The following is a 27,940-nucleotide window of genomic DNA, read 5'->3' on the forward strand; positions in this document are numbered from 1 at the left end:
ATCAAATTATTCAATGCACCTTTTTTTTTTCACAAGGTCAAACACGTGTCTGTCACAATCTTGTTTGTATCTTTACTCTTTTCTAGTTATGTCCTATGTTTTGGTATGAATGTGAATGCGCCTACTATATTTATCACTAAAATCTTTGATTGCCTTAAAAATCATTTTGAGTAAGAGTGATAAAATAGATTGAATCATCTCATCAACTCGTGTTAAAAGGATAGATCGGGTAAAAAATTTTAATATTTTAATTCGATCAGTTTGCTATCAATTTGATGAGTAAAAACGCAAACCAATTTAATATGATTCTTTGACCTGTTTTTTTTTTTAAATAAAAAATTAAAATAAAAAATAATTAAAAATATTAATGTTTTATATTTTTTTAAAAGGCATAAAAATAATAGTATTTTAATTAAAATCATTAATACTTATAGATCAAGTCTTAATTATTAGTTATGATAAAATAATTTAACTTATAAATATAATAATTATTTTAATTTATCTAATTAAAAATATTAACTAATCAATTAAAATTTTATAAAATATTTTATATGATTAAATATAATTTTAATATTCATTTATATATATATATATATATATATATATATATATATATATATATATATATATATATAAACAATTTTTTTAAAAATTAAATTTTTAAAAATAAATTAAAAAATAAGTGATGTACATACTTGACCTGATTTGTTAGTATGTATGGAATTGATATATTATTAATCTATTTTTGTTTGACATATCAATCCAGATTGATCTGTTTTTTATGGATCAAACCAGGTTGGATTAATCTATTTTTTTTTCACTCTTAATTCTAATACACTCAAATCAGCCTTACATAAAAGATAATAATGTTGTAATAATGGAACAAGATATCATATTTCATGAATAATATTTATTTATAATACTGGATTTTTGTCTTTGGGAATCTGAATTCATCTCGTCTTAATTTAGGAGCCGAGGTTATCTTATCTTCAACGTTTTGTACATTAGCCCCAATATTCAAGCTATTTTTAGTCAACAGATTTTTCTGAAAAATAAATAAATAAATATATATTTTGGTATATTGGACCGTACTAAACTCTTGTATATAGTGAAATAATATTTTTAATATTGATTTTTAAATTTTTAGTTCTTAAATTAATTTGAAAATAGTGAAAACCAATATAATTTCACCACTTGGTGAATGTTTAGTGTATCCTTAACTAACAACCTGACACCATGAGATAAATTTGGAAGCCATAAACTCAATCTCAGTTTTTTCCAACAAGAATGTCCAGCTATAAACGAGGTTTTATTGACTTTTCCACCTCCTATGTCCTCTTTCTGGAGGTTGCCTTTCCATTAATTAATTGTTGGAAGTTATTCCATTAAAAGGTAAACATAATATGGCAAAACATGTTGAGTATATAGTTCAAAATTGTAAGCACTTGTTTATATATTTCTATTAATGAACATTTTGGAAATAATAAATTATATTTTATAATGAAAACTATTGCTATGCATTTATTTTTAATATATTTGCAAATAATAAATATTTTTAAAATTTTATTAATGAAAATATATTTATATTATATAAATTTATACCATTATTTCATTCATTTTCAAAAAGTAATTAATTTTCATATTTAGAAAAATGAATTATGTAAGAATCTAGAAAATGGAGTATTAGAGTAGATAAGTGTATTGAAATAATGAGACTGGATATTTTATTATCAAATAACCTTATAATATAAATAGAACTTTATAAAGTTTGGTTCATTGTCTAAAATACTTCTATCTCTCTAAACACTGTTCTTTTCTCTTTCTCTCACTTCTCTCTACTTTTTTTCACTCTCGAGGTATCTGTTTGACGATCAGGGAGTACCTAGACGATCCTGGCATCAAGGACTACCATATCTACCGATCAATTTCCTGTTTTGAGCCTGTAAGTTGTTTCTTCTCTTTTTTCGTACGTTCTTGGACCATGATCATGCAACGATTCCTGTTTGCATGTATCTGGTTGTTTTCTCTTCAATTTCTATCTCATTTTAGGTCCTAAAGTTGACTTCTTATCACCAATCGGTGAGTTATAGATTTCTGTAGAGTTTCCTTGAGGCACAAGTTTCAAGTTGAGGCTTTCTAGAGTTGGATAGTATTTTTCTGAGGTAAGGAAAGCTGGATTTTATCTCTATTTATTTCACTATATTGTGCATGTGTGAAGAGTATGTTAGTTATATATATATAATGAGTTGAATTGTTGACTTTGATGTTAGAATGAATGTGCTTACGTGGCTGTTGTAAGTGTGTATGAAGAAACTATGAATATGAACTGATTTGGATGATGATTTTGATGTTATATACTAGATGAAATGTTAAAATCTGTTATATGAGACTGACTTATGAGAAATTTGAATGAAGTATACTAGTTTTAGGTAAGTTTTGAGGAAGCGGGGTAGTGAAATTGTGAACTAGGAGTTGTAGGCTATATTGATAAGTTATAATAGGTTAGATAGGTCAATTAGGACTTGCTTGAGTCCTTAAGTGGCTGAAAGTAGTGCCAAAAGTGGTAGAATGAGATTTGAGTCTCTAAGTTGATGAATTTGCTTATTTGGAGTAGAAATTGTGTATAAAATGCCTTAGATTGATGGTAGGAAGGTTTAAAATCAATTGAGCAAATGGATTCACACAACGAGTCACCCTGGTAGATGCTCTCTGATTTATTTATTTAAGATTATCTCGATTTTCTAATCTAAAATAACATCGATTTGCATTTACTCGAATAATATTGTATTATTTTGATTAAGACATATTAACCATGGTAAATGATTATTAAATTAAAGTAATAACTAAAACAACATTAAGTAAATTAATTCAGTTTAGTTAAGGTATTTATCTATATTGATGAGATCTATCAAAGTAAAAGTGTATAAATATTATAAAATTAACACAAAATAAATTAATTTAGATTAATTAAGATATTTATCTATATTGATGAGATTTATCAAATCAAAAAGTAAAAGTGTATAAACATAGTAAAAATAACATAATATGAGTTAAATTATTTACATTCATTATTATAATATTTATTGTCATCTAGATTAGTTACTTAAGTATTGAAGTATTTTTAGCATGCAAATTCTAATTTAATTTGAAACAGATCTAAAAACGTTTTGACTCAAAAATTGTAAAGTTTGTTAAAGAATGTTGGTGGAAGTCTTCATAAAATATATTAGATCTTATAAAAATATTTTATTTAATTCTTATTTTTTTAAATAACTCTCATGGTAAATTTTTTGTTGTGAAATTGTATTCTTACAACATGGTACTGTTAACTTATAAAAAAAATTAACATTTTTTTCATTAAAATAAAATAAAATAAAATAATTCTATATGACCAAATATATCCTACAAAACATTCCAAAGACTCAAAGTTAGCAACTTCAAGAATACTTAGTTCCTTTCTAGCGTGTTATTTATATTATTGTTTATAAATTTTTTTATCTGGATAAATCTGATTCATGTTACTAATTATTCATCTTAGTATTTAGTTAATCCATGTGTTTAATCTTATTTTAGTTACAATCTTAAACTAATAAACTAAATCAATAATTTTTAATTATCGATTTTGGTTGGCGAACATATATTTGGCAACTGAGATGGTATAGGATCACTAAGAGAATTGAATAGTGAAGTATGTACTAAGAAATATATGATAAAAGATTATAAAAAATTTAAAATCTTAAATATTTTAATTTCATTATTTTATTTTAATCTGAATGATTCGTGGAGGAGGCAAAAAGGTCACTATAGAGGGTAGTCCCACTCGTGAAACCAGCGGCAGCAAGGTGCCTTCCCAAAATAGTAATAGCGAATCGCATCATATCCACCATTGGATCGTCATCATTCAAGGGCAAAACGATAAATCTCACACTGTATAACCGTTTTCGGAAAAGGGGGGCATTGTGAACGTTATCGCTTGTTAGCACTAATATACATCATTATGACATAAACTATAGTAAGTATGAAGATGTTGAAATTACAAGTATGTCCTCTGAGACGTGTCCTCTTAAACAGAGCGGGTAGGAACAAGAGAGCGCGTGGAAGTTGCAGAGAACCCCTTACTTGTCTTTCCCGCGGCTATTAAATGAGGGTCCTCTAACAGCACGCAGACATTATGCTGCACTTCAACAAAGAAGAAAGAGAAAGTGCGGCCATTAATGTACTCTCTCAAGTCTCAACTACCTCCTATCCAACGCTAAAAACAAACAACTAGTAGAAGAAGAAGTACTGCGTCTACATTCATTCCTAATCACACAAGGCGTTCTGGACTCTCTTACTTTTTTCAGTGGCGGTGGGAGGGCGCAATGTGGAACTCTGCGGAGAACGCCTTCGCCAGATCGGCCTCCTTCAGGGAGCAAGGGGAAGACGAGGAGGCGCTGCGCTGGGCGGCGCTGGAGAGGCTCCCTACTTATAAACGAGCGCGCCGGGGAATCTTCAAGAATCTCACTGGTGACATGAAGGAGATCGACGTTAGAGATCTCCAGTCGCAGGACCAGCGCCTTCTTCTTGAAAGGCTCGTCGACTGCGTCGACAATGATCCTGAGATCATCTTCCACCGCATGAGAAGTCGATTCAACGCGTAATCTCTCTCTTTCTCTTGTTGCCATATTCTAGAGTAACTGAGTAGCAGGACTTGCGATTCTAAGTCAATTACAGTTGACAATACCGGTGTTTGTTCTTTGCTTACAATTATTACTGCTTCTTCTCGATCTTTCAGTTTAAATATTATCAGAATGTAGGTGGTAAATTTTGCTGAATGTGTTTTACTGGATGCTGAACTCCGCAGAGTAGGTTTGGAGTTTCCGAAAATTGAAGTTCGATTTCAGAACTTGACTGTTGAGACTTACGTACATGTCGGTAGCAGAGCTCTGCCAACTATTCCTAATTTCATTTGTAACATGACGGAGGTGCTTACTTTTTCTCACCTTTCATTCCCTAATTTGTAATATCTTCCTTTTCATGCTTTTCCTGTTTGGAACGTGGTTCTAATATTACATGTGTAATTAGGCTCTTTTAAGGCAGTTGCTGATATACAGAAGGAAGAGAAGCAAATTGACAATTCTAGCGGACATCAGTGGGATTATTAGACCTTCAAGGTCAGTGTTGAGATAAGTAATGTGGTAAAAAAAAAAATCCACGGTCACCACGGCCAGATTCACTAGTATAATGTTCCTTTAAATCCATGTGCTTAATTAATAAAGTTTTTTTTTCTCGATATTCATACAATTTTTTGTTTTAGGCTCTGCATTGGACCTTGACACATGCATTTATAATTAACTTAAATACTATAATAACTAAGACGAGTTAAATGAATGCACAGAATTAAAAGAGCAAATTTTAGATGTATAAACTAAAAAAATAGATACTATAAGTTTGATTCTAAATTTATAACTAAATATTTTGAGATCAACGTTAATTACTTACATTTCTAAAAAGTCACGTTTTACAAGCTCAAGGCAAAATCTTGGTGAATAACTGGTCATAATTCTTTTTACATAGATCTACTATTTAGTACATGTTTGTGTTGTGCACATATATTTATTTTCAAACAAACATTTATTATCAGGTACTTTTAAAGAAAACTTCTCATAAATAAACATAATTAAGTTTAATGAATAAAATTAAACTTTAATTTCTTTTTTAAATAAACCAAGCTTAGATTTCCAATTATAATTATTGCTTAAAAAACGAGTCAAGGTTGCTAAATCTATTATTTTTTTTATAAAATCAAACCTAAATTTCTAGCTGTTTGAATACTTTTCACCTATACTGGGAAGTGTATGTATAACAATAATATGATGTGAGAAGAAAATAGATAGTGCTGTTGTTAACTGCTCAGTAGGTAGGGTATAAGTCCTGGCATTAGGTTCAACGTAGCCTATTTTCCGTTTTTTCATTGACTGTTGAGGGATAAGTTCAACCTAGCGTTAACTGCACTTTGACAAATCAAAAGGATAAAAGAGTGACATTTTTTTTAACATTCAACTACCAGTCCTATTCAAAGAACATTTACATGTATAAAATTATAAATTTTACGAATCAGTTTCTCCTGCTCGTTACAACGAATAAATTGATTCGAAAAACATTGTTTAATACTTATATTTTATTTAAAATTGTTGAATATTTCCAATTTTATTTTCTATAAACCGCATTCGTTTCATGCATGATGTAACACAGGCAGACAAATATATCGTTGTCGTGTTTATTTTATTTTATTTTTTTCCTGTGGGAGAAGGAACTGACACCCCAAAACAAGACTAAAAATCGTTGTCATGTATTAAATGATACTTTGATAATTTTTTTCCAAAATCTAATTGTAATTTTTGAAAGTATATTGGATAGACTGTGATTCTGTTATTCTCGCAGGCTAACGTTGCTATTGGGTCCGCCAAGCTCCGGAAAAACAACACTACTATTAGCACTTGCTGGTAGGCTAGGACCCGGGTTGCAGGTACTAAGTTTTCCAATTACTCTATCAAATTAAAATGGGGTTTCTTTTTGTCTGGACGCCCCACTACTTTGCCAATATTATTGAAAATTCTTGCCAGACAAGGTGCTTTTTAAGCTTAATGCCGATCGAGTATCGGCACAAATTGCTTGGAAATCGAAATGAATACGAACAACTTTCCAAAATGTAATAAACTCTCTATTCGGAGCCTTTTCTACACTCTGTTTGGAGTTATCCATACTCGAGATTTTCGTTTTTGGTGCCATTATCCATAATAAATGGATGTAAAGAAAATAAAATCTTGTCCATTATTTATAAGTAGTGCAGTGGTTACTAAAGTATTGATTTGTATGGTGTAAGTTGATAACGGAAAAGTTGATTTTAAAAGTACAGTCTTCAATTTTATTGGTTTTTTGGCACAAACCCACTGTTGACGTTTTTCTTCCCTTATTTTTTTTCCAAAGAAGAAAACAATCAAATTGTCGAATTTATCTTCAAAGTTGGCTTTTTCACTGTTATCTTAGATCGTGTAAAAAGTACCTTTTTCATAAATGGAATTTTATTCTTCTCTAAAGAAACAGAATTTTGTTTTCAATTAGACTGAACTGGATAGAAAAAAAGCTGATAAATGCCTTCTCTTTGATTTATACTTGATCATTTATGCCAATACTCTACTCTGGATTTATATATTGGTTTCTTTCCCCGATCTCATGTATGTATTTATGCCGTTTGAAGATGTCTGGGAACATTACATACAATGGACATGGTCTGAAAGAGTTTGTTCCTCAGAGGACTGCTGCTTATATCAGCCAACAAGATTGGCATGTGGCAGAGATGACCGTGAGGGAAACTCTCCAGTTTGCTGGTCGTTGTCAAGGCGTTGGATTTAAATTTGGTATATTTCTTATGTGATTGTCTTAACAAGTTTAATTTGCAAGTTTATATGCTAATTCTAAATCGTGGACTCTTACCAGATATGTTGCTAGAACTTGCCAGAAGAGAAAAGAATGCTGGAATAAAACCAGATGAAGATCTTGATCTATTCATGAAGGTAACCTTGCATTTTTTTTCTCTGAAATTGATGAACTTCATTCAGGGATACAAATTAATTCACTCTAGTTTCTTTTGTAGTCATTTGCTCTTGGGGGACTAGAAACAAATCTTGTGGTGGAGTACATCATGAAGGTACAAATCTAAGAACTATATTACTCTTGTAAAAAAAAGTTGTTACTCTTGAATGCACAACGATTTTTCTTGTGATTATGACCTGAGGTCCTGAATTTTTATTTGTATTTGATTTTTTTTTTATTATTAATGGTGTTCGTTATGCCTAATAATTATTTGTTGGATACAATTTGAGTGTGTTTGAAGTGAGAAAGTCCCCGCATAAGAAGAATTAGAGAAAGAATGGAGGATTATCGCCATGGATTACACGCCAAAATTGAATGCTGGACTAAGCTGATGATTGGATCATATTATTGTGACGACTCGTAAACTAAATCATGACAAGTTAACTAAAATACTCTCCTTAAGTCCATCACTGTAAAAATTATGCACAAGAAAATACGAAATCCACGTGTTAATATATTATTAGATGAATGTTAAATTAGAAAAAAATTAAAAGCAAGACGTTTGACAAAAGTAACGATGGATTATAATAAAGGACCACAAAGCAAGGAAGTAACCATGGTGAAATAATCTGAATTTTCTTGCAGCCTGAGAATCTAGATGGAAAAAAATAGATAAAGAAAGAGACATACCTAACTTTTTCATACGCTGGTCTAGATAGAACATATAAATGACTAGAATAAATTTTTGGTCTCTTGCATACTTTTGCTTTAGTATTGTCTGTTAAAATATCTTTGTTAGATTAAATTGGTTATTTTATCAATTTACTAAACTAATTTTGTCAACTTGTTAACGCATGTATGTGAGAAATGTCCTGTCATATAAACTATATATTGTTTTGTCAAGCAAAATTAAAACCATTAGTCCAAAATTATTCACTAAGGCCACATGCTAACCTCGTTTAACGTTTCAACAAGTGATATCAATGAAGATTCACAAGCCACCATTATCTACTACGCGTCTTGTATCTGAATTATATCGTTCTTTTCGTTTTGTAGTCTTTTTGAATTTGAACAAATACTAAAATATTTCTCACAAAGATATTAGGTTTGGACATATGTGGTGACACATTGGTGGGAGATGAAATGCTCAAGGGCATCTCAGGGGGGCAAAAGAAACGTCTTACAACAGGTTAAAGACATCATCACTTTGTCGTGTGTACTAGCACGTTAGATGTGTTTGACATGTGATAATCAGTTTATGTTTGATTTACAGGTGAACTATTAATTGGTCCAGCAAGAGTGCTATTCATGGATGAGATATCAACTGGTCTTGATAGTTCAACTACTTATCAAATTATCAGATATCTTAAGCATTCAACCCGTGCACTTGATGCGACCACAATTGTATCTCTTCTTCAACCAGCACCCGAGACCTACGAATTGTTTGATGATGTTATTCTTTTGTGCGAGGGTCAGATTGTATATCAAGGCCCCCGTGAAGCTGCTGTTGATTTTTTCAGACAAATGGGATTCAGTTGTCCAGAGCGGAAAAATGTAGCAGATTTCTTGCAAGAAGTGAGTACTAATAACCACATTGGAATTTATGTTTCGGCTATATTTGATTTAGTGACGGTTCACTTCAGACTTCAAATTCTTCTGAACAGGTAACGTCTAAGAAGGACCAAGAGCAGTACTGGTCTGTTCTCGATCGCCCTTACCGATATGTACCTGTTGGAAAGTTCGCCGAAGCATTTTCCTTATATCGTGAGGGCAGGCTTTTGTCTGAGCAACTAAATACACCTTTCGATAGACGCCATAATCATCCAGCTGCCTTGGCAACTCTTAGCTATGGCGCCAAAAGGCTTGAACTTCTCAAGACTAATTATCAGTGGCAGAAGCTTCTCATGAAACGGAATTCATTTATCTATGTTTTTAAGTTTGTTCAGGTAATCTTACCGATATAAATCCACGGTTAAAACGTACGACAGTTAATTTATAATTGTTTTAAAGCAATTCTCGTGATAAAATAAATGAGCTAAGAAAATAAAACAATAACTCTTGTGTAGTCCCTTAATCTAGATAATTTTTCGTTTAATTTGATGTGAAAATATGTTGTAGTCATATCGTAGTCTCTTTGTTTTTTTTGTACATAGCTGTGGAAAATTTTGACTTTTTATTGGTTCTAAGATGGATATGTAACAATGTAAGGATTATATGGAGCTGATCTTGACCCTTATGTATTATTTTCAGCTACTTTTGGTGGCCTTAATTACAATGAGTGTTTTCTTCCGAACAACAATGCACCATAATACAATTGACGATGGGGGCCTATATCTTGGATCACTGTACTTTTCTATGGTTATTATTCTTTTCAATGGTTTTACCGAGGTGTCAATGTTAGTTGCAAAACTTCCAGTCCTTTACAAGCACAGAGATCTGCACTTCTATCCTAGCTGGGCATATACACTGCCTTCTTGGTTCCTTAGTATCCCAACTTCCGCGATAGAGGCTGGATGTTGGGTGGCTGTCACATACTATGCAATTGGATATGATCCTTCGATTACCAGGTAACTCTTATATTCACTTAGTGATTTCGTTTATTCTTAGTGTTTTTCTTACCTGAATATTTTTGTTTACTTCTGGATTTACAGATTTTTTCAGCAGTTCTTGCTTTTCTTCTTTCTGCACCAGATGTCTATAGGTCTGTTTCGTTTGATAGGATCTCTGGGCCGAAATATGATAGTATCCAATACCTTTGGATCCTTTGCCATGTTGGTTGTAATGGCTCTTGGCGGATATATAATTTCTAGAGGTTGAACGGGAGTATATTTTCATGTTTCTAAAGTCGATTTGATAAAGTAGTTTTTTTTACTTTCTATCTCATTTTTGGGCAGACCGTATACCTGTTTGGTGGATATGGGGTTTTTGGATTTCTCCTTTGATGTATGCACAAAATTCAGCTTCAGTGAACGAGTTTCTTGGACATTCTTGGGATAAGGTATAATCCTTCTTGTGATTATAGGAACGTGATTCTTTCATAACCATTGTAACTATTTTTCTAGTTGCAAAACGAGGATGATAATGTTAATTTTCTTACTGCGTTTGAAAATGTACTCACTATTTAATCTTTTTACAGAAAGCTGGAAATCAGACGACCCACTCATTGGGTGTGGAAGTACTAAAACAGCGGAGTTTGTATGCAGAAAGCTATTGGTATTGGATTGGTCTTGGGGCAATGGTTGGATACACAATTTTGTTCAACATTCTATTTACAATATTCTTGGCTTACCTTAATCGTAAGACACGTTATTCTCCATATAATCCCGTTCTAATGTTACGGTGCCTTCTGGTGCTTTATAGACCAAAATGAACTTGTGTTTAGTAATATTTTTATGATATATTCCTAAACTTCACTTCAGCCATGGGAAGACAACAAGCTATAGTTTCAAAGGATGAGCTTCAAGAAAGAGAAAAGAGAAGAATAGGTGAAAGTGTTGTTATTGAGCTGAGAGAGTACTTGCAGCGATCGGCATCAAGTGGTTTGTAAATTATGACTTGTTCACGTGTTTGTGTTGGATAGTTTCATTTCATCTAATTCTCATATTCTCCCAGGAAAGCATTTTAAGCAAAAAGGAATGGTTCTTCCATTTCAACCACTATCCATGGTTTTCAGCAATATCAATTATTATGTGGATGTTCCTTTGGTATGTAAAATAATCGTTATCTTTATTTTGTAAAATTTAATTTACGGTAAATGCTAACTTATTCAATTGTTGCTTCAGGAATTGAAACAACAAGGGATACTAGAGGACAGGTTACCGCTGCTTGTTAATGTTACTGGATCCTTTAGACCTGGTGTGTTGACAGCATTGGTTGGAGTAAGCGGTGCCGGAAAAACGACGCTGATGGATGTACTAGCTGGAAGAAAAACTGGCGGAGTCATAGAAGGGGGTGTATATATATCTGGTTATCCCAAAAGACAAGACACTTTTGCTAGAATTTCTGGTTACTGTGAGCAGACTGATGTTCATTCTCCTTGTTTGACTGTTTGGGAATCCTTACTGTTCTCTGCTTGGCTTCGATTGTCTTCAGATGTTGACTTGGAGACACAAAAGGTGTGAAACATAGTATTTATAGACACCTTCTGGTATTGTTTTGATAAAAATAAGTACATAACTTCCCCCTTTTGACGACCAGGCCTTCGTTGAGGAGATAATGGAGCTTGTGGAACTCACCCCGTTACGTGGAGCACTAGTGGGTCTACCCGGAATTGATGGTTTGTCAACTGAACAACGAAAACGGTTGACTATAGCAGTGGAACTGGTTGCCAACCCTTCTATAGTCTTCATGGATGAGCCCACTTCTGGATTGGATGCCCGTGCCGCAGCCATTGTGATGAGAACTGTAAGGAATATAGTTAATACTGGGAGAACAATAGTGTGCACGATCCATCAGCCTAGCATTGACATTTTTGAATCATTTGATGAGGTATTCTCTTTATGAGGGTATTTTAAGCATTTCATTTAAGCATTGATATTTGGAATTTTACTTTATCCATAGGCAATATATCCTCTCTCCCATGGAGCAACCAACTTTTTACTTTTAGCTGACATTATTATATTGTTGTTATACCGTAATTTACTTCAATTATGGCCGTGTGCGTATAAAAGATGGCCTAGCTTTTTTATTTTTATATTTTGATTTTCCCGACCATGTCTATAATTCGAAAAGATTGATGGTTTCTAAAACGAAGCATCATATTTTATGTTTCTATTTGACCTTCTCTTTTAACACTGTCTTTTCTTCACTGGTCTGACGAAACCCCAACATCGTTTACAGCTTCTGTGTATGAAAAGGGGAGGAGAGCTCATTTATGCTGGTCCACTTGGTCCTAAATCTAGTGAACTGATCAGTTATTTTGAAGTAAGCTGGTGCACTCTTAGCTCTTACTGAACATATAGTATATGGTTGGATGGTAATGAAGCAATATAATCCTCAATTATTCATAATATCTATATTTTTGTAGGCAATAGAAGGAGTTCCAAAGATCAGGCCTGGATATAACCCTGCTACGTGGATGCTAGAGGTTACATCGTCGGCTGAAGAAAACCGGCTGGGAGTGGACTTTGCAGAAATCTACAGAGGATCAAGCTTGTACCAGTATGTGTGTGTGTGTGTGTGTATATATATATATATATATATATATATATATATAGTTTTTTTTTTTTTTTTTTTAAAGGTAAATTTTGTTCATATTTTTTTTTGTTTGGTTTTTATATAAACATACCATGTTTTTCTTCAGATATAACCAAGAGTTGGTTGAAAGGTTGAGCAAGCCAAGTAGTAATTCAAAAGAATTACATTTTCCAACCAAGTACAGTCGTTCACCTTTTGAGCAGTTCCTAACTTGTCTGTGGAAGCAAAATCTTTCTTACTGGCGTAACCCTCAGTACACTGCTGTTCGCTTTTTTTACACCGTCATCATCTCATTGATGCTCGGTACGATATGCTGGAGATTTGGTGCTAAAAGGTCTTTTCCTTTCATTTTTCCTTTATTATATGGATCTTCGATTTCAAGTAACATTTTGGCTCATATGCTTCAAATTTGGGGAGCCGTACACTTTCCAAATTTTCTAATTTTTTGGTACATCGCTGTAATGTTTTCCTGCTAGAGGTATATGGACCTGTGCCCGTTTGTAAACTGTATTGACAAAACCCTGCTAGACATTAGCTATTTACAGAGCCATCTATCCTCTTGTTGAACTAGTTTTAGTTAGTGTGCCAAGTAGATTACTTTACATTGTTTTATTTGAGATTATCGAAATAGTTAGACTATATGCTAAATTTAGTTTATTTATACTGTCACTGAATCTGACGTATTTTTCTGTTTTTTAACCATCAGACTTTATGTAAGAACCTTGTTTTTCTTTTTCAGGGAGACGCAGCAAGATATATTTAATGCCATGGGATCCATGTATTCGGCAATCCTCTTCATCGGTATTACAAATGGCACAGCTGTTCAGCCTGTTGTTTCCGTGGAAAGATTTGTTTCTTATAGAGAAAGAGCTGCAGGGATGTATTCGGCATTATCATTTGCATTTGCTCAGGTATTTTTTCAGACATAATATAATTTAGAATTAGTGTACGGGAATAGAAGGTTTCCGTAAGTTAACTCACTCGTGATCCTACGATGTGCAGGTTGTTATTGAATTCCCTTATGTGTTCGCACAGGCTATTATATACTCTTCCATATTCTATTCCATGGGTTCCTTTATCTGGACTGTTGATAGGTTCATTTGGTACTTATTCTTCATGTATTTTACGATGTTATATTTTACCTTCTATGGAATGATGACAACGGCTATCACACCAAATCATAATGTTGCTGCCATCATCGCTGCTCCATTTTATATGTTGTGGAACCTTTTCAGTGGTTTTATGATTCCTCGTGAGGTATGGAAACTGATACTTCATTGCTATCTTTCTGGAGTGTTACAAAAAAAAAATGCTGAAAAGCAATGCAATGAGAACAATTTCCGAGCTTTCCTTGAAAAATTCTCAATACTAAATTTAATATTCCAAGTAAGGATTAATAATATCCAATGATAATTTTTTTACATTGACTGCTTTAATTTATTTGCACCCAATGAATAATTAACTTCTGGACTATTCTGAAGTCAAACATATATAGTCGGGTATTACATTGCAGTAAAATCTTTCAAATAAACTGATATACCAAAAAGTTTTAAAAATTGTTACTCCTAAAAGTGACTATTAACATGATGTGCTCTGTGATTCTCTAAGAGTTTTATATTATTAACGTTTTTTGGGTTTTAACTAGTTTATCTAACAATATTTCTACCCGAAAACGAAGGATCTAATTTCACACTGCAATAAGACAGGATCCGACTCTACAAAACTCTAGGCATATTCATTCCATACTTGGACAACTGATTCTTTCATTGATGGGCATGTTATTTTTATGTGTATTGAGAAAGACACCAACTTGTGCACTAAATTCTGTCATGTATAAACTTTTTCTGGTTTAATTTCTCAGAGAATTCCTATTTGGTGGAGATGGTATTACTGGGCAAACCCAGTAGCCTGGAGTCTTAATGGTCTCCTGACGTCACAGTACGGTGGTGACTATCATTCAGTGAAGCTCTCTGGTGGGAACAAGACGAGCATAAGACAATTACTTGAAGCAGTGTTTGGGTACAGGCATGATTTCTTGTGGGTTACAGCTGTTATGGTGGCTGGATTCTGCATATTTTTTGCAGTTATATTTGCCTTCGCAATTAAATCCTTCAATTTCCAAAGGAGATGATGGGATAGACTTGTTAGGTTTTTAATGCCTCAAAAAATAAGCTTGACATCTGTATAGCGATATGATCATAGTATAGCATTAATAGCCTCTGCTTTTATATGATTCAGGGACATATATGTTGTAAAGTGACCTATTATTGGTTCATAAGGTTTTTGTTAGATATAGAGTCCGATATTACTCATTGGTAAAGACAGATTTTGGTGAAAGTGAACAATAAAATTATATAATTATCTTCTTATTTTGTCACTTGATCCTATCCTATACATTATACTTCTGTTTCTTCAACTCTATTTTTAAGAATTGTATACTGAGGATTTGTAGTGTTTTTAAGATGTAGATAATGAAATGAAAATAACAACCTCAGAATACGACTGCAAAAGAGATTGAAGATTTTAATTACCTGATTTCACTAAAAATTTAAAATTTATTCTTCGAGATGCAGACCACTGTTGATATGATATAGCAAAGTTTATAAATAAAATACTAATATCTAGCAAGAAACTCTGAAAAGTAGGAAAAAAAATTGTAATCCAAAAAAAAAATTATATATAATAACATAATTATAATTGAGAAAACAACAATAATAATGATTTTATTTATAATAATGTTATCTGTAAATGTAATAAAACAGTATATGTAACTTGGAATTTTCCCAAAATAGGAACATTTGTGTTGTTTCCAAATTTTGTCGAATATTTCAGAATTTAATCTGGAAGAAAATAATTCATTTTTTCCACACATGTTATGTCTACCTTCATTATCCAAATACTAAGTGTTTTAGTCTTAAAATATACTACTAGCTGAAAAATAACTTTTATGGATTATCAAAATTGTTAATATTGACTATTACATTTGATTGTTGTTCATATATGCAATTTACAAATTTATCCTAGAAAATAATTTAAGTAATTTGTTTTTACTTAGGATGTTTCACCACATTCTCTTAATTGTTAGCTTTATGATTATTTCGGAAAATCTTAGATTATTTTAATCATCACAACTTTCTGTACTTTAACTAGTTTTAGCAACAATTTTGATATTTATTAGATATTTAATGTTTTTTTTTCATGTGGGACTAAATATTTTTACATGATTATATTTTATTGGTTCTAATAAATTTTTTTTTCACTAGCTTACTATTTGAAATATCTTCTTCATACATCCAGGTCTTATTTATAATATATATAATACGTGGAAAATATTCTTTTACGAGGTTAGAATTAGACATTTCATACCTTCCATGGTCTTTTTTCCAGATTCTTTCATTAAAATCCTTCCACTATTCACGAGAATTATCAATGTAGACATCCCTTTGTCCAATTTGTGATAACCATCACATTACACCCTTCCCAAGTATCGCAGATACGATCATTCGTGATATCACTATTTGTAAACTTTATCTTGTTTTTGGATAATAGAACATCTGTTCCATGAATTCTCACCCGGATGCAGACAAATAGGGGTTTGGAGAGTTCTGTGAAGGATCCATGCAATGATGATAGAAACAAGATAGGAAAAGAGAAAAGTAAAAAGAAACCAAAAATCAAGAAATGCAAAACAATTAACTAGCTCTAATACCATATCAGAAGAAATGAAAAATAGAAAAGAAAGCAATGGTCCTTTCTCAAGCACACTCTTATAGACGTAATAAAAATATGAACACGACCAAGAATGCAGGGGCAAAAAAAAACAATATTTCCAAAACCTTCAAAACATTTATCAGTGTTACCACTTTCATTGTATTTTCTATTTTTAAAATCAAAGTTTAAGGAAACGTTGCAGAGAAGTTGTATGACCTATATAGCAACAAGGGACGGCCAAAATCCAAAACATCCTTTTCACTGTGAAAGAGGACGACCTATATAAGAAGGCACAAAAAAGGAAAGAAAAAACCCTTCAGCATGGTGGGTGAAGCCTGACGGAACATCTATCTATTTACATAAGAAAAGGCTAAAAAGCTGGTCCCTTCCAGATCTTCAAATGTTTGTCATGACTAGTTGAAGCCAGCAAGCCAGTAGCATTTGATACTGCCAAGGAAGATACAAGCTTTTCGTGTGCATGAATGGTCAATGTCTTGTTCTCACCGAAGTCCCACACATCAATAGTCTGCAATTACCATGATTCCACATAGAAACAAAAGTTACAAGTAAAAATGAAAGGATGATAATTAACATGTTTTTATTCTGATACTATGATTGCTTACAATACAGAAGACAACTTACCTTGTTGCAGCCAATGATCAACCAAGGATAGATGGGATGGAAAACACAGGTGTTGAATTTGTTCCCCGATGCAGCCAACTCATGAATGCTTTCCCCTTTGCTGCCAATTCCGACATTCCATACTCTAACCATATCATCACTCAGAGAAGCCACATATTTTCCAGAAAAATCCCAGCACACAGAACGCACAACATCATTATGGCCCTAAAATGAAGCACCAGAACAAGATTCAAACATGGCTCCCACCAAGTGAGAAAGTCAATTTCAATCATTAGATCTGAACACAAGTAAAATTAATGGACGACATTTTTTTATTGTTTTCTTTTTTCATTTTTATTTGTCTTTCCGTAATTACTCATCCTTCTTCTTTCTTTTCCTTCCAGTATCACTACACCGTCAACATGCAGTAGAAATCACGCAAGGCAAGGCAGAAAAGTATGAAAGATATAAATGGTCTCGAAGTAAAAAAATTAATCTAGTGATTTTATTCTATTCCGTTTGAGTCCTCCCTTTTTCGTGGAACCAAACCATTCTTTTAAGTCTAAATGCAGTTCAGTTTTATTCACAAAAATATATACCAAACAGATAAGAATACAAGTCATGTTCTGTTTCATTCAAACAGGCCAATCTTGAGCAGTATACTAGAAATTAAAATGTAAGAAATACAAGTAAATACAAAATTCACAGCCAACCTGTAATTTAAGTCTGCAACCCAGGGTTTCTACATCAAAAATGGATACGAAATCATCAACGGCAGCTGCAAGAAGCCTTCCCAAACAAGGTTGAAATCTCATTTGAGTTGCACCACCCTGATAAAAAACTGGACGATAAAGTTATTGAGTAAACTACACTAATACCCCCCAAATTTTTTCATCGTTAAGAGGGTGCATTTGTGATGCTAAAAAGGGGTGCATGTGTAATATAAAGGGGGAGAACAATGTAATGTTTTCAAAACAATGGGAAGATCTATATAGAATTTTTAAAAAATTAAGATGTCAGTGTAGTTTGAGAAAACTTCAATAGTGTTAGTGTAATTTAATCAAAGTTATTCTCAATCAAATTACAAGAATACAATGGGAATTGAAACGCGCTTCACAATTCATGTTAGATTTCGTACCTTGAAAACCCCAGTACAACTACCATTTTTAATGCTCCAGTATCTTATCTCACTATTGTCACATGAGCAAATAAGGTCATCTTTGCTAGGGTGAAAATCTAGAGACGTCACAGTCGAGGCATGTCCAGTGAATGTTCGAAGAGAATAACTTGGCTGCAAAAAATAATCAAAATTCCATCACATATCTGAGAAAAGAAAAAGGATCACCTAATTAAATAGCACCTAAACTCATAAGAAAAATCTTTGATGCACCCTTTACACTAAAAAAAATGGTAAAACGTAAGAATTAATTTTTTAAGCTAGTCAACTTTCAACTAATACTGGCGAAGTAAAATTCCCCCATCTATATGATAATAAATGAACTTTAAACTTATCTCAAACTCACAAAACGGCTTGTAAAGTAAAGTTTACACATATTTATATCCTGTAAATTGGTCTTATCTTTAATCGGTGTGAGACTTCCAAAATGAAAAATGAAAGAGAAAAGAAAACACACAACAAACATGAATTTTATTTTATTTGGTGGAAGAGATTGTCTTACATTATCAGTATCCCAAACCCTAACAGTTTTGTCTGCTGAGGATGTAGCAACACGAAGCATGCTTGGGCAAAATCGAACATCAGTTATCCATTCGCTGTGCTCTTCAAGAGTAGATTTCTGGTTAAACAATTCGGTGCACCACAGAGAAACCTGAACCAGACAAAGCAGAAAAATGATTTCATCAATGTTATTACCTGGCTGGTTCAAATAAAAACAAAAGCTTCTCCCTACAACCACTAAATGCAACAATTGAAATGGAGATCATTTCATAGTTAAAGTCAGATCAATCTAGCACTTACCTTGTTATCATGGCCACCAGTAGCAAGAAGTTTTCCATCTGAGGAGAAGTGACAACACTCAACTTTATGTGAACCTGCCATTATACGCTTGATCTCCTTGAAAATTAATCCTAGTGCACAATCAATCATTTGAATTTGAATTCTTAGGCTTATCTATACAGTCATATAAGAAAATTCAAACCACAAAGCGCTTGTTCATCTATCAGATTTACCATACCTTTACCAACTTTTTCTCTGATGTCATTGTCATCAGGAGATAAGAATGGCTCAGTATTGTCACCCAAACATCCATCACCCACAAGATGATCCATATCATCCTGCAAAAGGATGATTCATCAGGGGATAAGAATGTCTCAATATTGCCATTTAGACTGTGTCTAGATATTTCCATGCCTACAGCCCTACGATACAACTGGTACCGAGAATTAACAGAATTTATACAAAGATAACACGTTAAGAGAGCAAAAATGTGATTTTGTATTGATTACCAAGAATTTGAGAGTCTCAGCACTCTCCCGAAATGAGTTTCCAAAAAACCCCTTACTACACAGTAAACTACATTGCTATTTATACACTATGACTGCCTAACTAACTGACTTGTAGGTCGGTTGGATTTGCTTGTCTGATCCAACACATTTGCTGGTTGACCCTGGAGCTATCACCAGCCAAGGTTATGGGTAGAGGTTGAACAAACTGTGGTGAGCTGAAGGCTTCCTCAAGGAGAAAGATATGAAATATTGGGTAAATTCAGCATATAGCCTAACTAACCAACTCTATCCAAAATTTGAAAAGGACCATAAAATCGAGGAGAAAGCTTTTGGTGAGGTTTTTCAGCCAGCATGCTTGCTGGAATGACTGTCCTTTCAACCAAAACAATGCCTTGAAAGGTGTCATCGCACTGGATGCAGTGTTGAACCAAAACCTTACTAACTTGACATCTGGTCAAGCCTTTGGTTTAGTTCCTGCAGTACACTGTAAATAGGTTTCTAAGCAACAATTAACCACTTCAGCCTGGCCATTTGTTTGTAGATGGTATACAAAACTACACTTCCACAGTGTTCCTGCTCTCTCTTGAAGAGTTGTCTCCAAAATTGGCTCATAAATCCCGATCTTATCAATAGTTAGAGGAAATCTGTGTAAATGAACTCCTCATTTAATATAAATGGCAGCAACTTCAGCTGCAATAAAAGGGTGGCTGAGGGAAATAAAATGAGTGTATTTAGTAAGCCTATCCACCACTACCAAAATAGAGCCCTTTCCCTTAGCTCTAGGCAGGCCCCCAATGAAATCCATTGAAATATCTTACCATAGTTGTGAAGGTACTGGCAAAGGTTGTAATAAACCAGCAGGAGACAGCTTTATGCTTTTTACCTTGGCAGACCTCACAACTGCTACCGTTTTTTTTTATTTATTTTCTCATTAGTTCCCATTACACAACTGAGGATATCCTCTTGAAGATTCTGAAGAAACCAGAATGCCCACCACATGGAAAAATATGAAATTGGACTAGCAGAGAGGGGATGTGGACAAATAGCTTGGACAGAACTAATTTCCCCTGAACAAATAACCATCCTCCTTTTAACACAAAAATCCACATGTGAATCCAGGTTTGCAATTATATCTTGCATAACATCTCTGAAATTTTCAGCTAGTTGAACCTCCTTATCCCACTCTTCCCAATCATTTTCCTGAAGAGTGCATTTACGGCCACGTTATATTTTCAGCTTCTATACTTAATGTTAAAATCATACCCCATTAATTTAGTGGCCCATCTGAGCTATGTCAACAGCCTATGATCCTGCAAAATGCGTTATTTAGTCAGCCTAGTCCCACCATTTCACATCATTTTGGTTACTATGTTATTTTATTTTACCACAATGCTTTATTTATGGCTCCAACTAATGATTTTGGTACATATAGCACAACTTCTGCACGCACATCTTCCCTGAGGCCAATTCAAGAACACGTCTTACAAATAATCTTTCTCAAAATGATCAAAAAATTAGCCACCTCCACCTTGTTTCAGCCCCAACAGCACTGCAAAAGGGGAATTTGCGAAACTGGTTGAAACCTGTCCACAGTGGCAGCCTTGAAAACCACCCAAATTGATCTTGGATTGCAAGATTCCCACCAAAGGAACCAACTAAGTGCTCCTGCTTAAAAGAAACCAGTACTGCTTCCATCTTACTGTTCTCTAAGGCTCCTCTAATTGGGAAGTACCCCCCCCCCCCCCCACTAAATGAAGGTATATCTGACTGTTTCCAGCAATTGTGTAATGCCGGGCAAACCCACTCTGCTTATGACTCCATTCTATCACCTATAGTTGTTCTTCAAGCCTCATAACCCTCCCCGCACTTGATTATCTATCTTCTGTGCCATGTTTTTTATCCAGGGCTCTTTTTCAGAATCTTCACTCCGACTCAGATTCCAACATTTTCTCTATAATTTCCATTCTTCCTTCCATTTTCTTCTTAGCCATTGAAGTCCTCTATTTTCCTCACTTGCGTTAATTCTTGATACTCAGCTCTGAGATCAAAGCTCTGATACCATTTGATACAACCAGTACCAAGAATTAAAAGAATTTGCACCACAATACACAAAGGTAGAGATAAAGACTGAAAAAGGTGAACACTGAATTTGTATTGATTACTGAGAATTTAAGACTCTCGGCTCTCCCCCAAAATGAGTTTCCAAAAATACCCTTACTACAGTATGGGTATTTATACACTATGGCTGCCCACCTAACTGACTGTGGGTCAGTTGGGTCTGTTTTGCTCTTATTTCTTTAGTAATAGGCCTTATGTTCCTAACCCCTTACATGTCTATCTTATTTCTTTAGTAACGGAATGCCAATCTCAAAGATGACCAATACCCAGTGGTACTGATTTATTTACACTTTAACTTCCTATGTTCTATTTATTGAGGGGTAAGACACATGCAGACATTCAAAAATAAATATTTTTGGTCCAGTGTAATACAGTAAATAAAAAGAATTTTTCATGTGAGACAGAGAAACAGTAGTTTAGTTATCAACAAAACAAGGAGCAATATTAGGATCAAGGTTTCGAGAGTTTACATAAACTCGACTCGTAAAATTCTAGTAAACTCGACTCGTAAACTCGTAAAAGTTTACTTCAGATAAAAAAAATTATATAAATAATATCTTAATTCAAATAAATCTACAAAATTATATAACTTTAAATAAATAAAATTTATAATTATATTGTTCATAAAAATAAATATTATAAAACATATACTTGGATTATTGTCATTAATTTTGATGCATTTCATTAAATATATAACTTTCAAGCTCGTAAAATCGCTCCAAACTCATGATTCTACACAATCTTACCGATTTCACTGTTGATTTTACCGAATTTACGCAGAAAACAAGTTTACTTCCGAGTTAACTCAGAAGCCATGTATGGGAACGTTAACTCGGACGAGTTTACGAGTTAACTCGGACGAGTTTACGAGTTAACTCGGACGAGTTTACGAGTTAACTCGAGAGTTTGATAACCATGATTAGGATACCACAAACAAGTTTTGAAAGATGTTTATCTCAAATCAGGCAAAGGATATATTCAGTTATCCAAAAAAAATAAGAATGAAGAGTCTCTGACCAATTGATTTTGTGATGACTTAGAGGAAGGAGCATTCTGTTGCAGAGTTGACACTGTTATCATCTCTGCAGGTGTTTGTGTAGATGGTGTTGAAGGTGAACTGGCTGGTGGTCCAGTGGTGTTTGTAGTTCCAGAGCTATTACCAGGACCTAAAGACAATGCTGCCTTTCGCTTTCGCACTAGTTTACATTTTGGAGCCTTAAATACAAACAAGCTCATTAAAATACATAGATATGCATTGAAGCTCATAAATGCTGTACAAATGTGGTAGATTTAAACCTGATCGTTTCCTTGTAAGGAATTGGACACATTTCCCTCCATAGTCATGCTTCCAGGACAAGGACCAATTTTTTCTTGCTGCGGCTGGAGATTCTCAGACGGTTGGCCAGGAAGAGGATGTTGAGAATATTGCTGAAGCTGCTGGCTACTATTTTGAATTTGTTGCTGTAAAAGACAATTTAATATATAACAAATTATCGCAAGTAATTTGGTAAAGCCCTAGGCAACAATTTATTGAATATTGAATACATACAATGTGGATTACGTGTCCAGATGATACCTTAAAGAACACATCTGAGTCTGGATGGGGCAACATTGGGGAACCAACTTGTGCAGGTGATCCATTACTGGGAACCAAATCATCTACGGAATTTGACTGGCCATCTTTCATAAGACTCATATTTCGATCATTAAAAAGCATACTAAGTCTTCTACTCTCATCACTGAGAGAAGCTGAAATCAAATTTTGTTGTGCCTGAAGCATAAGTTGTTGCCGTAGAGAAAATTGGTTGAAAGATTGTGGAGAGTGCATCAAACTATTATGCTGGAGAATGCCAGAACGAAGCTCATCTAGCCCCTAAAATAATTACAACTAAATCATATATAGGATTGATATATGTTGATATACAGTAGAAAGAACATTGAAGCACCTAAATTACCAAAAATATCAATGTCACTAGAGATCTTGGCAATTTTATTTTACAAGGACATCTCATGTTATAAGTTAAAACTTCAATAGAGGTCAATAGTAAAGTTATACCAAAACCAGCTAAAAAAGATTACCCTAACAGCACATACTATTTCCTATTTATATTCAGATTTATGGTTTGAAATTTTAAAGTGACAAATCAATGATCCCAGAAAGATGGATTCAGCAAACCAAACATATAGCCAGAATCATAATTATAATTTTGTTAGGGAGAATTAGGTCAATGTGACTCTTACTGCTAGAGGCCATCCTTTCAGAGTCAAATTGCTACCACCTGGATTAGATCCTGAAATGACAATGATTATCATAAAAAATCAAATGCAAATCATAAATCAACCAGTTATATTTACAATATAATACAAAACCAAGAGATATCATTATTGAGGGGCCTAAAAGCAACTATGAGCCCTAGTAGGAAATGTTAAATGTTTCAAGATATCAAAGCTGGCATATTTGTGTTGAGGTATCCACTCCAATAGCTTGAAGAACATAGAAATGTCTGCAAGACACTCAAGTGATTTGATGTTAATTAAAGAGAAAAGAAAGGCATTTTCATTGTAAGGAGGAACATAAACCATATCTTATTCTTACATAATTATATTTACAACTTAGAAAATAACATCATGTCATTGGATAAGTAAAGTTCCTTGACGTCCATTTACTGTTACAATTTGTAAGGTTCAAGAACCATATGTGTGAAGATAAATGAATTCAGACTCTGGACTCTATAAATTTTATTATTCATCATAATTTCTACTCTAGTAACAACCATTTATAAAAGAACTAACAATCAAAACATCACATCACTGAAAATATTAGGTTGCCAGGGGAATGTCTACCATTGAATGATTTTGTATCTCTGGCATGTTGTAACAGACTTTTAGAATGTGTTATGTGTTTTTTTAATTTTAACCATGCCACCAATAGCCAAAGGGTATAATTATCAAATTACATTAGTGATAACAAGGAGGCAAATTTGCAGATATTGTTGGTTGACAAAAGAAAACTAGAGGCAGTTTCAGTAAATCACAGATCTGAAGCTATTACGCTAATGATTCAATTGCCTCAGCCATTCAAAAGCTTTGAATCATGAACAAATTTCTGACATCTGACATAAAACTTTCAACTACCAGAAACAAATAAAAGTATTCAAAGTGAAGTACTTTATTTCATTCTATTATTCTATTACAGCGATTCATCCATACCCAATAAGAATAAAATATTTTGCATTTCTTTAGCATCCAAACACAATTCATATCTTCATGAAAGAAACATTACAAGTAAACTCTTAGCGGGCATAGATATTATGTACAATGATCTTTAGTTAACAGGAATACATTTAAATATTCCTTATTGAACTTAATTACAAAGTCAATTCTCTATTGAACTTACCAAGAATATATTTAAAAACAAACAAGTGAATGAGATATGAGTGAATTTTAGTTGTAATTTGTTAGTTCATTATAGCTTTCTTCTTCTGTTTTGTGTTTCTCAGTTACAGATGTCACTGTCAGGATTATTTGTTAGATGAGCTTCTGCAGTCCACAAATAATTGCTGTAAACAGAAGCTTGAGATCACTTGTAAACACTCGGATATTGAATAGACAGTTTTATTTTCTATTCATTCTTTTTTATTTTCGAATAGTGAATGTAAATTTGAAGAAAACAAATCCGTACCATGACAACCAATAAAGGATCCTTCTGAAATATCAGCTTGAGACCACTCCAATGCATTCATCTCACTCTTTGCGTCCTGTTTAAGGACCCAAGACAAGTAAATACAAAAATATTATAAAGTTGGAATGAGTTTGTACACAAATCAATACAGTAAAGATGTTCATAATTACTTGCGTAGACCCTGGAAGCTTCTGGTTCAGATATTGAAGGTTCCCCGGTAAAATGCCAGGAGGAGAATTGAGCAATGTTTGCCTGCAAACAGAAATTTGACAAGTAGCAAATTCAGCCCAAATTGAGATAATTAATCAATAATAGATGACACGAAGAATGAATTTTCCCATCAAAGAAAATAATTGGTAGGTACCCTGAAGCCATTTCACCAGATGTCCCAGCCGCTTTCAACAATACTGAATGGTTTGGGTTTAAAAGCTTACCAACGTCATCAGCTACCTTTTGCTGCATGAGAAACAGCACAAACAATGTCATTCTAATCACATGAAAACAGTAGCCATTGTTATAATCCCAGACAGACTATATATACCTTAATGTTTGCATCTTCTAAAACATCTCTCTGACATGGAAGCTTCAACCTGTCATTGTATAATTTTGTTGCCATAGCATTAGGAGCTGTCTGGTTCTGCCTCATTAAAGGATCATTGCTAATAGGACAGCTAGCACTGCCACTAATAAATTGATTTCCACCCCGACGTTGCTGCAGCTCCTGAGCACGTCTTTGAAACAAGAGTTTCATTTGTGCTAGTTGATTCTGGTTTATATTCTGAAACTCTTGTTCTAGTTGATTCTGCATTACTCGAGCTTTAATTTGTTGATTCTGTCATTTTCAAATTTAGACATTTATTATTTATCTACAATGCATATCAAACATATTGAAAGATGCACTAACCAGAGATATTGAAACAAACATCTAGTTCTGATCCTGACAGTTCCACGATAACTTAAGATGAAACATGTCAGTATTAAGAATCTTAACCATCTTAATACCACAGAAAAAGGTATTGCAATCAAAATAATAGCTAATAACAAGTGATAAATACCAAATCACGGCTGTTACACAATTACACTTGCATGCACATGCTCCATCAGAGTTATAAAAAAAAATATAAGCATGTCCACAAAAATAAAGAATATCAACCACAGACACGTGCTTAACCTTGATTTCTATTCCAATACTAGAAGCAGGAAGATAAATTAAATAGTATATACTAAGTAGGATAACAAAGAATTAATCACAGGGAAGAGAACAAAGTAATTAAGTATATGAAATATACACACCTTACTGCAAGATGTTGCTGCTTCTGTGTGCTTCTGATTTGTCCTGGCAATATATGTGTCCCAGAAGACAGACCACCACTCAAAGAGAAAACCACAAGGTGCTTCTATAACTGGGGAATGTGGCCAAAAGTTAAGGTCAAATTCAGCTTAGAACATTTGCAAATCCCGTATTTCAGTCTCCTAAGAATGTTCAAATTATTATCTTACCAACAGGATCCGTAGAAACATTTGCTTCGGCCTTGAATACTCTTGCAGTAGCATGCAATTGTCTCTTCGTAAGATAATCGTGGATATATAAATCTAACCTGTTTCTCAGTCCCCAAAAATGATAGACACAGCTAATTAGAAATGTAGAGCAAACTATAATAAAATAATAAGTGATGGTAAAATATTCAGGTATATCACACCATGCAAAGATCAGTTGATAATCACAAGACAGATTGTCATCAATCTCAAAATACTTAGGACTAAAAGAAACAGGTTAAAGACTACAAGAAAGGACGTGTAAGATTGCATATGAACTACTCCAAACAGAAAACAACCAAAAGAAAAATAATGTTTGTGGTGAAATGCGGAATCAAATCAAAGGGGCGCCTCCAGACAGTAATAAAAGGCAGATAATGCAAAAGGCTTGCAACCAAAGACGTTGTGAACAATAACAGAAGGGACTGTAAGAAAACTCAAGAACTCAAACCAACATGATCACAAGAAAACCTAAACCCTAAAACATAAACAAAAAGGAAAAAAAAAAACACAGAAGTCACCAACAAAGAAGCTGGATGCATCAAAGAGGAAGAAGAAAGAACAGTGAAATGGGTCAAAAAAAAAACTAAGAAAAAAAGTCCTGAGAGATTTTGATACATTTTATCAGCTTCCCAGTTGAGATGAGACATGGTTTGATCTTCAAAGAGTGGAAAGTTTTGATCTTGGGGATATCCAGCAAAAAAGGCTTGCAGTGTATGGCTATGGTGACTGCCTCAGTAAATATATTTCCCGCTGCACAGTATGCCAGACAGAGAGTGACAAAAAATTCTTAGAATTTTCAGAAAAGACTAATGTTAAAATAAAGAATTAATTAAGTTTTTATTCTCTTTTAAGATCCTGATTTTATCTCTCAATGTAAAAATTCTTTTAATTTTTCATATTGAAAAAATAATAACTTATTATGTCTCATTTTATTTAAAAAAATGAAAAATAGTATTAAAACATTACTTTGATCTTTCACATTAATTTTCTTCAAATTTAAACTGGGAATATAATTAATTAAGAATACAATTC

At 33.5% G+C, this 27,940-nt stretch overlaps 2 protein-coding genes across 3 annotated transcripts; one reads left to right on the forward strand and one right to left on the reverse strand.

Moving 5' to 3' along the window:
* Positions 1-4,160: 4,160 nt before the first annotated feature.
* Positions 4,161-15,148, forward strand: ABCG32 (pleiotropic drug resistance 4). Its single transcript, XM_047317154.2, has 24 exons — positions 4,161-4,636; positions 4,844-4,964; positions 5,065-5,153; positions 6,424-6,508; positions 7,241-7,400; positions 7,480-7,556; positions 7,637-7,690; positions 8,674-8,764; positions 8,849-9,150; positions 9,240-9,521; positions 9,826-10,142; positions 10,227-10,387; positions 10,470-10,573; positions 10,712-10,871; positions 10,995-11,114; positions 11,188-11,279; positions 11,358-11,690; positions 11,773-12,063; positions 12,415-12,498; positions 12,602-12,735; positions 12,878-13,105; positions 13,511-13,682; positions 13,774-14,028; positions 14,633-15,148. Exons 1-24 carry the CDS (start codon positions 4,362-4,364, stop codon positions 14,900-14,902), a joined length of 4,257 nt encoding a protein of 1,418 aa, XP_047173110.2. The 5' UTR covers positions 4,161-4,361; the 3' UTR covers positions 14,903-15,148.
* Positions 15,149-16,557: 1,409 nt separating this feature from the next.
* LOC124841008 (transcriptional corepressor LEUNIG-like) lies at positions 16,558-27,657 on the reverse strand. Of its 2 annotated transcripts, XM_047317174.2 has the most exons (18): positions 27,524-27,657; positions 26,870-26,967; positions 26,663-26,772; positions 25,911-26,201; positions 25,734-25,825; positions 25,540-25,621; positions 25,370-25,445; positions 23,929-23,978; positions 23,264-23,560; positions 22,984-23,148; positions 22,705-22,902; positions 19,299-19,398; positions 19,082-19,191; positions 18,783-18,932; positions 18,242-18,394; positions 17,817-17,933; positions 17,125-17,328; positions 16,558-17,008 (listed from the first exon to the last, which is right to left on the reverse strand). In XM_047317174.2, exons 1-18 carry the CDS (start codon positions 27,553-27,555, stop codon positions 16,853-16,855), a joined length of 2,481 nt encoding a protein of 826 aa, XP_047173130.1. In that variant the 5' UTR covers positions 27,556-27,657; the 3' UTR covers positions 16,558-16,852. The 2 variants fall into 2 exon arrangements, 1 of the variants encoding a protein (XP_047173130.1); XR_015783837.1 differs by lacking the exon at positions 16,558-17,008 and having other exon boundaries at positions 17,189-17,328; positions 17,817-17,944.
* Positions 27,658-27,940: the final 283 nt, after the last annotated feature.

The sequence above is a fragment of the Vigna umbellata genome, chromosome 1 (genome assembly GCF_029865625.1).
Source record: "Vigna umbellata cultivar VRB3 chromosome 1, Vumbellata_1.0, whole genome shotgun sequence".
In the NCBI taxonomy this organism is placed as follows: Eukaryota; Viridiplantae; Streptophyta; class Magnoliopsida; order Fabales; family Fabaceae; genus Vigna; species Vigna umbellata.